We start from the raw sequence: 12,431 nt of genomic DNA, 5'->3' as shown, positions 1-12,431 counted from the left end.
GAGAACTGAGGTCCAGATTCTGTGAGGTAACAAATAGGGCTGAATGCCAGACATTAACTAAAACAACTGGTTTCTGGTTTTCTAGTTTGGATGAAAAAATGTCTGAGAGTGAAGCTCTAACATAAAAGATGATAGTTATTATGACTCAGTGTATCTGACTCATTTAGAATGACGTGTGTCCTGCTGCAGTCAGGTTTCATTAAGGCAAAATAAATCTAACTAATCCTCGTTTAAAGGGATTTAGACTAGAGAGATCTGATATTTAACGACATTAAAGGACTTTAATAACCTAAAAAAAGTTGTTCAAGCCACGTTCTACTTCCTCTGCTCAGATGTTGCTGCCTTTTGCTTGTTTGTTTCAGGCAGTGGGGTGGAATCCGCTGTTAGCTGTTGATGAGGAATATAGCAGCTCTGTTGTGAGTTTATCTAAACCTAATCAGTTGTTCAACACAGCGATGTAGTGATGCAAGCTTGGCTTAGCTCCACCAAGACAATAAACCATACTTGTGCAGACAAAAGAGAGGGGAGATACAGTAGTATTTGGATCAGCAGAGTCCAGAGTCAGGACCTAAGTCATTGAGCGGGATAAATGTGTGCTATGACAGCCACATACATAGACAGACAACCATTTGCAATTTAGAACCCTGCTGCATGTTTTTGAAGTGTGGGAGGAAGCAAAAAACATACAGACACCTGTGAGCTCAGGACTCAGACTTAACACGGCTAGGCATTACACCACTATGTATAGCAATATGTTATGATTATTGGTTTTATTATTGTTATTTATTTGTTTTACTTCTGTTCCATCTCTCTCCTGTTGCATGCCTTGTGGCCTACTCTAATTATTGAAGTTTATTAAATTACAACAACCTGAAATTATTCTAGTATAAAACCGTATAGCGCTTTGTAAAAACAATAAATTTAAGGTTTGTTTTACAATTTATATGTTCTTTTTGCACAGTAATGGGTAGTGATAATAAGCAAATACATTTTTAAGTGATGTTTTGTTTCAACACAGAAATGTGTGTGTGTGTTGCTCTGTGTGTTGCTCAAGTAAAGTCTTTTTTTTTTTCCCCTCAGAGCCGGAAAAGGCAGCGCGTGGAACGGGGAGTGATATTCATAGATGATGATCCAGAGCTGGACAGTAAATCATCAGATTCCCAGAACCAGAGCACACAGGCAACCAGCCCTGCAGCTGTTTTGTCCCCGTCATGCAATGTGAGTACATTCTAGTAGAATGTTATGGTGTCCTGGAATATTTACAGATAGCAATGTTATGACAGGGAATTCTGTCTAATAGACCTGTCCTTTTAAAATACTTTGCCTCGAGTGTATATAAAAATGTCAGAGGAGGATAACTTGAAACGTTGTGGTTAATACGGTACAATTAAAAAAAGAAAACCAGTGTAAATATTGTGTGCATTGCAACAGAAATGACTAGCCTATCTTAGTCAGTAACACTGTCAGCAGGTAAATACACTGTAAATCATCAATTTAACTATCATAACTATTTAGCACAGTCACTGTAGAAACTCAAAAAACGAACAGGGAAGAATTAGGCCCACCACATTATCCTGAAATACAGTATGAAGCCTCGCCAAGAAGGGAATAAAAAAGCTGACTTTTGTTACGATAAAAAATGTGTGCAGCAGAGGGTGGTCATCCAACTGACGCCTTACTGTTCACTGTGAAGTGGCTGTGATGGAAATGTACGCGGACAGCAGTTTTGTTTATGGGAGGTAATCGTATGGAGTGACGGCCTCATCATGTCATTGTCAGGTTTAGAATGCAGCCTCACTGTCACCACTGGGGGGGGATACACTCCACCACATTGACTTTGACAAAGACATTGGCAAATGAAAACTATACTATTTATTATCACTAATTTTAGAACTGCTTCTTACCTAATCATACAATTAGTCAATACAGGGGTGAGCAAAACTTTTCAGCACTGAAACCTAATTGTTATGGCTTTCAAAAAAAAGATGTGAAAAAAAAATTATATTTGATATAAAAAAATATATAATTTAGGGCAGTTGTCCTAAGTGGGTGGAAAGGGCATGTGTATAGGTTTCCGGTCAAGTTATAAAAATTATGACATTGTCGGTCAAATGGTCACGTCTGGTTTCATACAACATATGTGGTAAACCCCCACCGATGTGCATCAGGAAGAGGTTTTTGATGTATGATCCATTTTCTCGACTTCTATGCAGGTCATTGGAGCACCCATAGTCATTGGAAAACTTAGCTATAAGGTAAAGGTTATAAAGTTAATTCATAGGAATAGTTCAACGTCCAGAGCTGCAACAGTTGTGTGAATTGGATTTGCACATGGGATGGTAGTAACTGGAAAAAATGGAGGGGGGAAAATAAAGCTGAAAAAGCACATTCATCTCTGGTTTCCCTGAAGCTACATGACCAGGGCTCTTTTGTCCTGCAAGCGCTGACTGATGGTCTGAATAGGGCCCTTTGAAGCAAGCTCCAGTTTTAATTAAGAGGGTTTGCCTCGCCTGGGCCGCTGATCTGTGAAAGCCACAGGGATAAATATTGAATGGGGTTCACCCGCTGGTTACTGCGCCCGAGGGATAAACAGGTGCTTTTGAGGACAGGTATTTGTAAGGGCTTCTATCTGTGCAGTCAAATTAGGGGGTGGGGCTATTCTGTGATATGCTTTCTAAGGTTTTGACAATAATAGCCCACCCTTATTGGAATAAATTTGAAGCTTTCAAGGCTGTAGAATGAGAAGCAAATTGTCGTCAAGTGAGGTGCCAGCAAGTTATCCACTGCCCCTTCGTGCCCTCTGACTGCCCCCATAGTGTGAGATTTCCATTTTTCAGGTGTTTGTATTGAGTATAGCAACTGAAGCCTACCTGAATACTCTGATGTGTTCAGTAGATCCCTTTGACAAATTTGTCAATTTAAAATAGATTATGTTCCTGCATATAGTTGTATTTGACAGCTTTGTTCATTATACCCAAATATAATTTGTATATTGTATCTTCATTTAATATCCTCAGTAACTTTAATAATTGTAGTTGACCTAATAAGACATTCACTGTGCGTGGTGGTGTTTTTATTGGAGAATAGTTTAACATTTAACCTTGTTTAAGGGCATTGTCATTGTTAGCAGCACCCAAGAAGCAACACCAGTGGAATTGTTCTGCACTGTAAACGAGCCGGTATGTTCTTGTTGCAAGCAGAGCTAGCATCCCGTTTGCCCCTTTTGCCAGTTATCTACATTCTTTTCGAGGGGGTGCCTGCTCTGGGCAGTGGGGCCAGGCTTTAAACCTTGTTGTCTTGGCATCTCGGGAGTCAGACGTGTAAAAGGATACTCTTGTGTCAGCTGTTTCCTGCTGCAGCTTTTGACAAGGACTTCTATTCATCAACGGACCCTTCTACACTGTCCCAACCCACCCCTCTACCCCCACTGCCAATGAATAAGTAATTATTGTCCATCTTGGGGAAGGATATTTGGATGGCTCTATTTAATGTGGCGGCAGCAGGTAAGTTGATCGGGCTCAGGGCCCAGGCTGTGAAGCGTAACTGTTCCAGAGGAGAAAGGTAATCTGAGCTGGTGTGTGGGCCCTGCAGCACCTCTGTTTATTTTTCACATGGGCTAAGGGCTCGTTATCCCTCTTAACTCTGAGAGGCAGCTCTCTAAGGGCTTTTTTGGCCTACACTCGATCACACATTATAATATTTGATGGTCAAACATGCCTGGAAAATCTGAGCTGGCGGGTAACTCAAGCTACTCGTCTGTCATCAGAAGTGCTACCTTTTCCTACACATCATATAAATTGCATGTGGCAACACATACCATTCATTCTAGCATTCTGGCATCATTCAGTCTGTGGTAAATCCCGACAAAGAGGCTGGAAACTGTTTTACACATGAGGAAACAATGCTACGCATTGGACATAATAATGCAATAAATTATTGTTGCTGACATTTCCACAGTGTCAAACTTTGCATTTTTCAATGCTCACCAGAGACTAACACTGTTTTATGCAGTCCAACAAACATGAAAAAAATTGTTCCACTTAATGTGTGTTCATCAGCTGCAATGGATACATTTAATTTATAATGAACAAGTACCCCCAAATATCACAGTATTGTTCATGGTTGTGATGACTTTGAAAATGACTAAAGACTAAATGAATGCTGGGTTTACCTTACATTTGTGGCTGAAGCTTGTTGCCACCACATTCTTCTTTGTACATCGCTGTGTGTCTGCTGATGAAGGTTCATGTTTCTGTGGACCGGAGTAGCACAATATGTTAGACTGCTTACTATTCAGTTACTAGATTTTTTTCATCAGATGGAATCAATATTCAAAAGTTACATTCACGTCTGTCTAGCATTAAATACAACATGTACTAAAGTCTTCCTGCTCTCCAGACTCCAGTCTGATTCTGGGTCATAATAGTGTGCTTGTACACATGACGTGGTGGTACTGGCAATTGATGTCTATGTCCCTTGTGTTCTGACACGCGTTTCTGGTATTAATTTAAAGTGACGGAACAAGTTCACATTGTCATCGATGCATCTGAGATGTTTTGGTTTACTGAGTAATTTTGAACACTTGCTGAACTTGAACAAACACATTTGGGAGGCACTCAAGATAGGGATATATATATCAGACAGAATTCTAATTTTTAGAACTGTTGTAATTTGTACAATAACGCGTGTGCATGTGTGCGCGCATGGGTTAGTTATGACTTGACTGAAATTTGCATGGTCAAATATCCAAATATATACATATAATAAGTACAAGAAGTAAATAATTACATCTTAGGCCTTTAACTTAAATGTACAGAAATACCACAGGTCGTCATGGCTAAGTTATTTATCATTAATCGTAAGAAAGCTTACCTATGAAATTTTTTCCAGTTGTTAGCTATAGCCCAAAGGTGGAATGATTAAATAAACATATCAAATGTTTGAATTATTATAAATTGTTCTTCCATTATTAAAAAATAATGCAGGTTTTGTGTTAGAACTTTCAATTTAAGTAGCTTTAAAATTGATATGTTTTAATATTTGTTTGTTTTCTGTCGTCTATCTAGATTCCAGAAACCTGCCCCAATTGGCTATGCGATTCAGACAATGTGAAGGTCAAGGGCAAAGATGGCACAAAAGGGATTCCTAAAATTTTCTTTGGGACGCGCACACACAAGCAAATAACTCAGATTGCCCACGAGCTGCAACGCACCGCTTACTCCAGCGTGCCAATGACAATCTTATCCAGCAGAGATCACACATGTGTCAATCCAATGGTGGCACCTCATTCCAGCCGCAATGAACGCTGCAAGGACCTGCTTGAGGCCAAGGATGTGAGAATCAACACTGCCAGAAACATCCACATGATCTTCATCCTTCTTCACATATCACAATATTTAATAGTAATCTGTGGTATTGTAGTATGTAGCAACAGTAATGTAAACATTAAATAACTTTAAGTACTTTAAAAGTTTCACTCATTTAACTGACAAAACAATTTGTCCAATTAGTAATTTGAAAAATGTCTTCAAATGCCACATTTTTTAGCTGGAACTGGTTTAATTTTACGCACATGGTAGCCTGTAACTAAAGGAACCAGTCCCTAGTAACTGGCTGGTTCCTTTACAGACTGGTTTTCAGTCCCCAAATTGCCCATGAGAAGTCAGATCCTCAGGCTTTGTCCAAAAGGTCACTTTTACTAGATGATGTTTTTTTTCCAATTAATATAACCTTAGAAAAGCATCTATCCTGCTACAAAATACATTTGGTCTCATTGGGTCTTTAAATGTTGACAAGCATTCATTTTGCCTTTTTAAGACACGTTATACACTTGTAACACTATGTTTTGTTATTGTAACTCATATGAAAAATCTGGGCCAAATACAGTTCTTGACTAGGCAGGTTGTCTGTCACTGTTGTTCTGTATCTCCACCTCAGGGTAAAGCCCATAATTTTAGCTACAGTGTGCTCGTTTTAGGGTTAGGGTTAGGGTGCTCGGTCAAAAGGTATCCTGACCCGTCATTAGGGTGACTAGTGTTAAGGTGGCTGCACTGCTTGTTATCTCCCAACTCCCATTGCACCAAGTAGATAGGTTTCAGTATGAACTAATTTTAGCACGACATTAAGACAAGCAGGCAGTGTAGCATCTGGAAGTTAGAGTAAGCCACCTCAAGCTGTGTGACATCTAAAGGAAGCGGGCTTCCTTATTTCATCTGTATTACCTGTATTCCCTTTATTCGTGTGAAAAGACCTAATGAAGCCGAGTATGTGCATCACATCACACAACCTCTGAATAGTAGTAGTAATCTTAGAATTATAAAAAGGATTGCAAATTAAAGAAAGTCATAAATCCAATTCTTCTGATATACAGTTGGCCATTTAAGATGGCTGTGATATAAGCAGTAATTTACGTTGAAGGCAAACCCAGTGTGCGGCTGTACAATGTTTAGTGTATAGTGTAACCCCTACCTCAATAAGAAAATCATATTTTGACCATAATGTGTATTGATCTAATGCAATTCATTCTTTGTGTGAAATGTGTATATCAGGGAAGATCATGCCGCTACTATCATGGTGTCCACAAGATGCGGGATCAGTATGTTCTGCAGTCTGTCCATGGACTTTCCAACGCCTGGGACATTGAGGATCTTGTTGCGCTGGGCAAACGGCTCCGCTCGTGCTCTTACTATGCTGCCCGTGAACTTAAACAAAATGCCTCCATCATCTTCTGCCCATATAACTATCTGCTGGATCCACTGATCAGGGAGAGTGTGAGTTGTAGATCTACTTTATTGTAGTCCATACAAAACATGAAAAATGTTAAGTGTTTTGAGAGTTCAGCTGATGATTGGAGAAAGTTTCCTTAGATCTTCAGTTCTCACGTTCATCTCTATCGCCCTTATTTTCCAGATGGAGATCAATCTGTCAGGTCAAATTTTAGTGCTGGATGAAGCCCACAACATTGAGGACTGTGCACGGGAGAGTGCCAGCTTTACTCTGGACCACAAGAGTCTTCTGATGTGCAGAGATGAGCTGGAGGGCATGGTGACCAATGACATCAGAGCTACTCTACATGAACCACTCAGAAACTTCTGTTATAGCCTAATCAAGTCAGTCACATTTTGATTCAGTTACAAAATGTTGCATATTTTTGAATTACAACATTCGAGGTAATTTTATTATAAATGTGCTTTTCTGTAGCTGGGTCCAGAAGAGTCGAAGCCTGATGTCTGATGGGGGGTATGAGGTCGCCAGTAAAGTGTGGAGTGGAAAGGATGTACTGAACATTTTTCACACGTTGGGCATTACTGCTGATACCTTCAGTATTCTGAAGGTACACTAGACATGTTTATGTCTTGTCTCACTCGCTTTCTTTTGTGAATCTCCTGATTATCTGGTCTTTAAAAGAAGATAGATTGCATGTATATACTACAATGAATGTCAGTATAACGGTAATGACGTTTGAGCAGTTCTTGATGAGTGAATAGACGGCTGTTGCAAGTGCAGTTTAACTTGTCCTACCTCATCCCAAAATCAAGACTAAAACTTGTAGTTCAATCTGATTCATGCATACATTCAGTAGATTAAGAGATGAATTCTTATTCGCATTCAGAAAAAAGGATGTGTGTGAGGTCTCTGTGACTGTGTGACCTTTGAACACTGTCCATGAAAATGTAATAAATTAGTCCTTAAGTCAATCTCTAAATTTGTGCCTCATTTGAAGAAACTCCTTAAGTCTTCCTGACACGAATGAGACAAATGGCCAGAAGACCTCTGTGTGTGTGTTTCTTTGACATTAATCAACCTTGTCTGTTGCACACTAACTATGTGGGACGTCCTCCCACTGTCTTTCTGTATGACAGCAAAAGTTGAAAGCGGTGCTAGAAAAGGAGGAGTGTGTTCGTTTGGTCAGTGGTAAAGAGGAAATGATGCCGATCGCAACCATCAGCTCAGCAGCGTCCACTGTCCTCAAAAGCCTCTTTATGATCTTGGACTTCCTCTACAGGGAGGAATGCAGGTCAGAGACAACCCAAAGAAGTTGAGCAGATCTAAAACTGTTGTAATTAGAACAAGTGTGTGTGTCTGTGTGTGTGTGTGTGTGTGTGTGTGTGTGTGTGTGTGTGTGTGTGTGTGTGTGTGTGTGTGTGTGTGTGTGTGTGTGTGTGTGTGTGTGTGTGTGTGTGTGTGTGTGTGTGTGTGTGTGTGTAGATTTGCTGAAGATTACCGTGTAGCTCTTCAGAAGAGCTATGCTTGGATGAATCAGAACCCACCTGATGTTCCTGATGCCCAGGGCTTCATTGCTCGGCCCGGCAGACAACGGCATAGTGTCAGAGTAAAGGCTGAAGTTTTGACCCTTAGCTTCTGGTGCCTCAATCCTGCTGTGGTGAGAAAATAGACATGGAGTTTATTGTCATATAGGCTATAGTGATTTATTACTGTGGATATATGAAAAATGCATAGTCTCTAAAGTTAGGCTATCTGCTATGTGCTATGTGCAAATATACCTGTATGGCTTAAGTAACCTTAGTAGATCTAGTAATAGAATAGTACATTTTTTAAGCAAGGGGAATGAACAGGTGCTAATACAGCCCTAGGAGGTTTATCATCTGTGTGAATTTCCCAGGCTTTCTCTGACCTGAAAGGCATTCGAAGCATTCTGCTGACATCAGGAACCCTGTCACCCATGGGCTCCTTTGCCTCTGAACTTGGAGTAAAATTCCCCATCCAGCTGGAGGCCAACCATGTCATCAACAAGTCCCAGGTCAGTCGTCCACGAGACTCAACAAAATTTTGCAACTTATCCATGTTATGGCAGTTCTGAAAAGATTTAGATTTAATCAATACAATGTTATTTTGCCGATATGAGGCTACATTACTTGTTAAATTACTGTAGTATCACCTGACCTGAAATTAAAATTAATTAATTAATTACATATACATTACATTAAATACATTAATAAAACTTCATCAACATTACATTTAGATCACTCTGTGAGAAAAACGCTCAACAGAAGGCAAAGTTTGACTGTACTTTATATTGTAGAACTCATTAGATTTGTAGTATCAAACATTTTGTAACTTTGATCCTGTGCCTGTTATGGAGTTGCCAGCTGTAATTTACTTTAACAGTAATAGACACCACAACTCAGAAATAGACATTGTCTTTTTTAAGGGCTCACAATGACAGTGTTTGCAACCTGTTGCACGGTAAATGTTTGGGGTTGACATGTTCATTCCTGTGGGAGTATATTGGCTATATGAACGCTTGGTTCTAATGTTTTCTTTAGGTTTGGGTTGGCACTGTTGGTACAGGACCCCTAGGCAGGAAACTGTGTGCCACCTATCAACATACTGAGACCTATGCCTTTCAAGATGAAGTGGGAGCGCTGCTACACCATGTATGCCAAATTGTTGCCAAGGGCGTCCTCTGCTTTCTGCCTTCGTACAAGGTAAACGCACCACTACACATACTGCACTAAAAGAGGTAAGATACTAGTCAGCAGGAACATGCTTACCACTATGTATGTGGCACAGAATTACATTGAAAGGAGTGTTGTGCACTGTACCCAGCAATACAGTACATTTCTAAAATGATAGTTCAAGGTCAATACCAAAAGGCTGTGTGTGTGTGTGTGTGTGTGTGTGTGTGTGTGTGTGTGTGTGTGTGTGTGTGTGTGTGTGTGTGTGTGTGTGTGTGTGTGTGTGTGTGTGTGTGTGTGTGTGTGTGTGTGTGTGTGTGTGTGTGAAGGACTACATATTTGGAGTACTTGTACTTGAACCAAAAAGATATTTTCTTTCCAAAGTGAACATTTAAGCGAAGTGTGAACATTTTGGCCATTCCTCAGCACTTCAGAGGGCTACTTGTGGGTTAAGATGTGGTTTTAGAGTCAAGGCTATGTTCTTAGTTGTAGTTAGTGTTAGGATTAGTTATTTATTTATTTGTAATGCTTAGGGTAAGAGGCTGGTCAATTCATTGTGTCAGCAACAGTACTTTGCCCTTGTAGTGCTTGAATCTTAATAATCCTTTGGTGAATACTTAATAAATTTTATGTGGGTCCTCATATTTGGTCTCAGCTGCCAAACGAAAGGACCAACACATGTTAAAAGCCAAGCTGAGCCCTGTGCTATATAGTTACATCAGATTTAAACTATTTAAGATCACACCATTGCAAAAAGACTTTCTGTTAGTTAAGTCATTTCTACATTTTACCACTGGGAGGTGCTGTAGTCACACCCAGTACTCCTGGTAGAGAGTACTAGTATTACCTGGGTCATGAAAGCCTAGACTACATTCCAAAAGATCCCATTGCTAAAACGCAGCTGCCAGTGGTATCAAACGATACTTCAGGTCACTGAAGTCGCTGATCAATAGAGATACTTGTTAAACGCTGTCATCCTCACGGAGCTGTATCCTCATTCAGTTAATGATGGCACTTCTTGAAGTGCAGTCACTTTGTTCCCTTTTGTTTGTTATGCATTTTTGTTCATGAATAACTAATGTCCACTTTACATCGCTTGCCTTATTATCTTACTCAGAACCAAGTAGTTTCATACATCATTGTCCTTGTGTCCAAATTGCACTTGTTCATTCGTTTAATTAGTGAATTTGACCAGTAAAGAAACTACACGTGTGCATATACTGTAGGAAAGTGTGACAAATGTTGTATCACAAATATTGAAATACATCTTTGGGCTTGTCAGAGACATATCTGTCAAAATAACCCCCAATAAAAAAATAACTTAAAACTAATCATTTTAATGCTAACGGATGAACTAGCAATGGTTGGATAACTGATGCCTGTTCTAATCATAAGAGTTAAAATCATAATTTATGAAACGCAAGTTAGATAATTCCTACTTTCTTCATCCTGAATCAGCTGTTATAAGAGCGGGGCATCATGGACATGCTGTCCTGGTGTCAGGTGTCATTCTCATTGACTATCACACAGTAATACTCTACAGTTGTGTTTTGCTCGTGGCAGCTTTAGTTTAGTAATACACTGTGTCAGTGTTTTACTTGTGATGTGTTCTATTGCCGTCCATACTTGCTCTCCAGTTGCATTCCCCAACATGACCAGCTGAATGAGGGAAACCTTAGACTCTTGGCCTTGTTGTTTTCTCATTTTACCTTCCTTTTTGTCAGCCTTTGACTGCAACCAAGGAGCGACTATGAGCTGTGGGATGTTTTTTTTTATTATTGATGGCCATGTAAGAGTCTTCTATCTCTCTCTTGGCTGATGCATAAATATTTAATCTGCAGTCAGCTCTTAAAGATGTGGAGATGAGGGGATATGAAGTGCTGGGGTATTAATTGGAGTCCATGGAGGCCTCATTGGTGCCGCTGAGTCCCGCCTGCTGTGTGTGTGCGCAACATTAGAGAGGTCATCTTTAGACTTCCCTGCTTACTGTATAGAGGTGATTTATATCAGCCCCTAGCACACAGCTGGGTCTGTGATGGGCAAAAACAGCCAGATGAACATCTCTGCTGCATTTCTTAATTCTTTGTTCACAAAAATTGCAAGTCAAAAGTACAACAGAATAAATTGCATGTGGTTTGAACTAAGCTTCTTCTACATGTGTGACAGATAGAATGACAACTTAAGGAGTAACATTATTTATAAAATTTGTTTTTCCATATCTACTGTTTCACCAATCTAATTCGTTCAGTATATAAGTAAATGCAAATTCTTTTATTGTTCATTAGCACACAGCTCAGTAAATGTCTTTTGCTTTTATTAGGATACATACACCCATAAGTATTGCTACCACACTGGCCCTATAGAGTCTGAGAGCCTAGACAAGGCTCAATAGTCCCTTGGTGAATTCCTATTAAATTGTCTGTGGATCCTGATGTCTGGTCTAAGCTGCCAACAGAGCGGACTGACGCTCAGCATAAATGTGGTGCTGATAGTATATTACCACAAACTGGGCTTTGCAGAGGTTGCAGCAAACGATTTTAGGGACTACAAGATGCTTTTAAAGGAAGCTGAGATAAGGGCCATTAGGTCGCCTCATTGTTTGTTTGAAGACAAACCCAGCGTTGGCGCCTGGCCTCTGTCGAGTATGTCAAATCAAAGTCAAAGGGGCCTCCAGGGTGAGCGACCATCAGCACTCACTGTCCTTGGAGATATCAGAATAGCTCCAGCTCCTGAGCTACTGCTCTTACAGGTCACACATCAAGTTCACCGGGAAATCACTAGGGATAAGAGGCTGAGCCTTGTAGATTGTGCAGCCATCAGGGAAAATGATTGCAAATTAGAAAAATATACAGGAAACCTTTGACCAGTATTGATTTGTTTCACCCACTACGGAACAAACTACAGTAGGAACCTTAGAACCACAAACTAAAAAACATTCCCACTTCCACAGAAGCTAAGGAAAAGGAAGACTGTCCTCTAAAGGTCCTCTAAGTGACCTGTGACTACCCCAGA

The 12,431-nt window shown here is 40.1% G+C and overlaps 1 protein-coding gene across 3 annotated transcripts in view; it reads left to right on the top strand.

The window, feature by feature from the left end:
• The window catches only part of brip1 (BRCA1 interacting helicase 1), a 60,975-nt gene that overhangs the window by 18,197 nt on the left and 30,347 nt on the right, over window positions 1-12,431 (top strand). For 2 of the 3 annotated variants that reach the window (XR_003788014.3, XM_029171887.3), the window contains exons 6-15: window positions 363-416; window positions 1,081-1,218; window positions 5,067-5,333; window positions 6,549-6,770; window positions 6,910-7,109; window positions 7,201-7,333; window positions 7,863-8,017; window positions 8,209-8,383; window positions 8,624-8,761; window positions 9,288-9,449. Coding sequence is in view for 2 of the 3 variants with exons in the window: in XM_029171887.3 (XP_029027720.1) it covers window positions 363-416; window positions 1,081-1,218; window positions 5,067-5,333; window positions 6,549-6,770; window positions 6,910-7,109; window positions 7,201-7,333; window positions 7,863-8,017; window positions 8,209-8,383; window positions 8,624-8,761; window positions 9,288-9,449 (1,644 nt within the window). In the remaining variant the exon portion in view is untranslated. The remainder of the gene's footprint in view (window positions 1-362; window positions 417-1,080; window positions 1,219-5,066; window positions 5,334-6,548; window positions 6,771-6,909; window positions 7,110-7,200; window positions 7,334-7,862; window positions 8,018-8,208; window positions 8,384-8,623; window positions 8,762-9,287; window positions 9,450-12,431) is intronic. The other variant, XM_041073505.2, reaches the window with a different exon arrangement.

Source organism: Betta splendens, chromosome 13 (assembly GCF_900634795.4).
Source record: "Betta splendens chromosome 13, fBetSpl5.4, whole genome shotgun sequence".
Classification (NCBI taxonomy): Eukaryota; Metazoa; Chordata; class Actinopteri; order Anabantiformes; family Osphronemidae; genus Betta; species Betta splendens.
The sequence above is the reverse complement of the archived record's forward strand: the minus strand, read 5'-3'. Positions and strand labels throughout refer to the sequence as shown.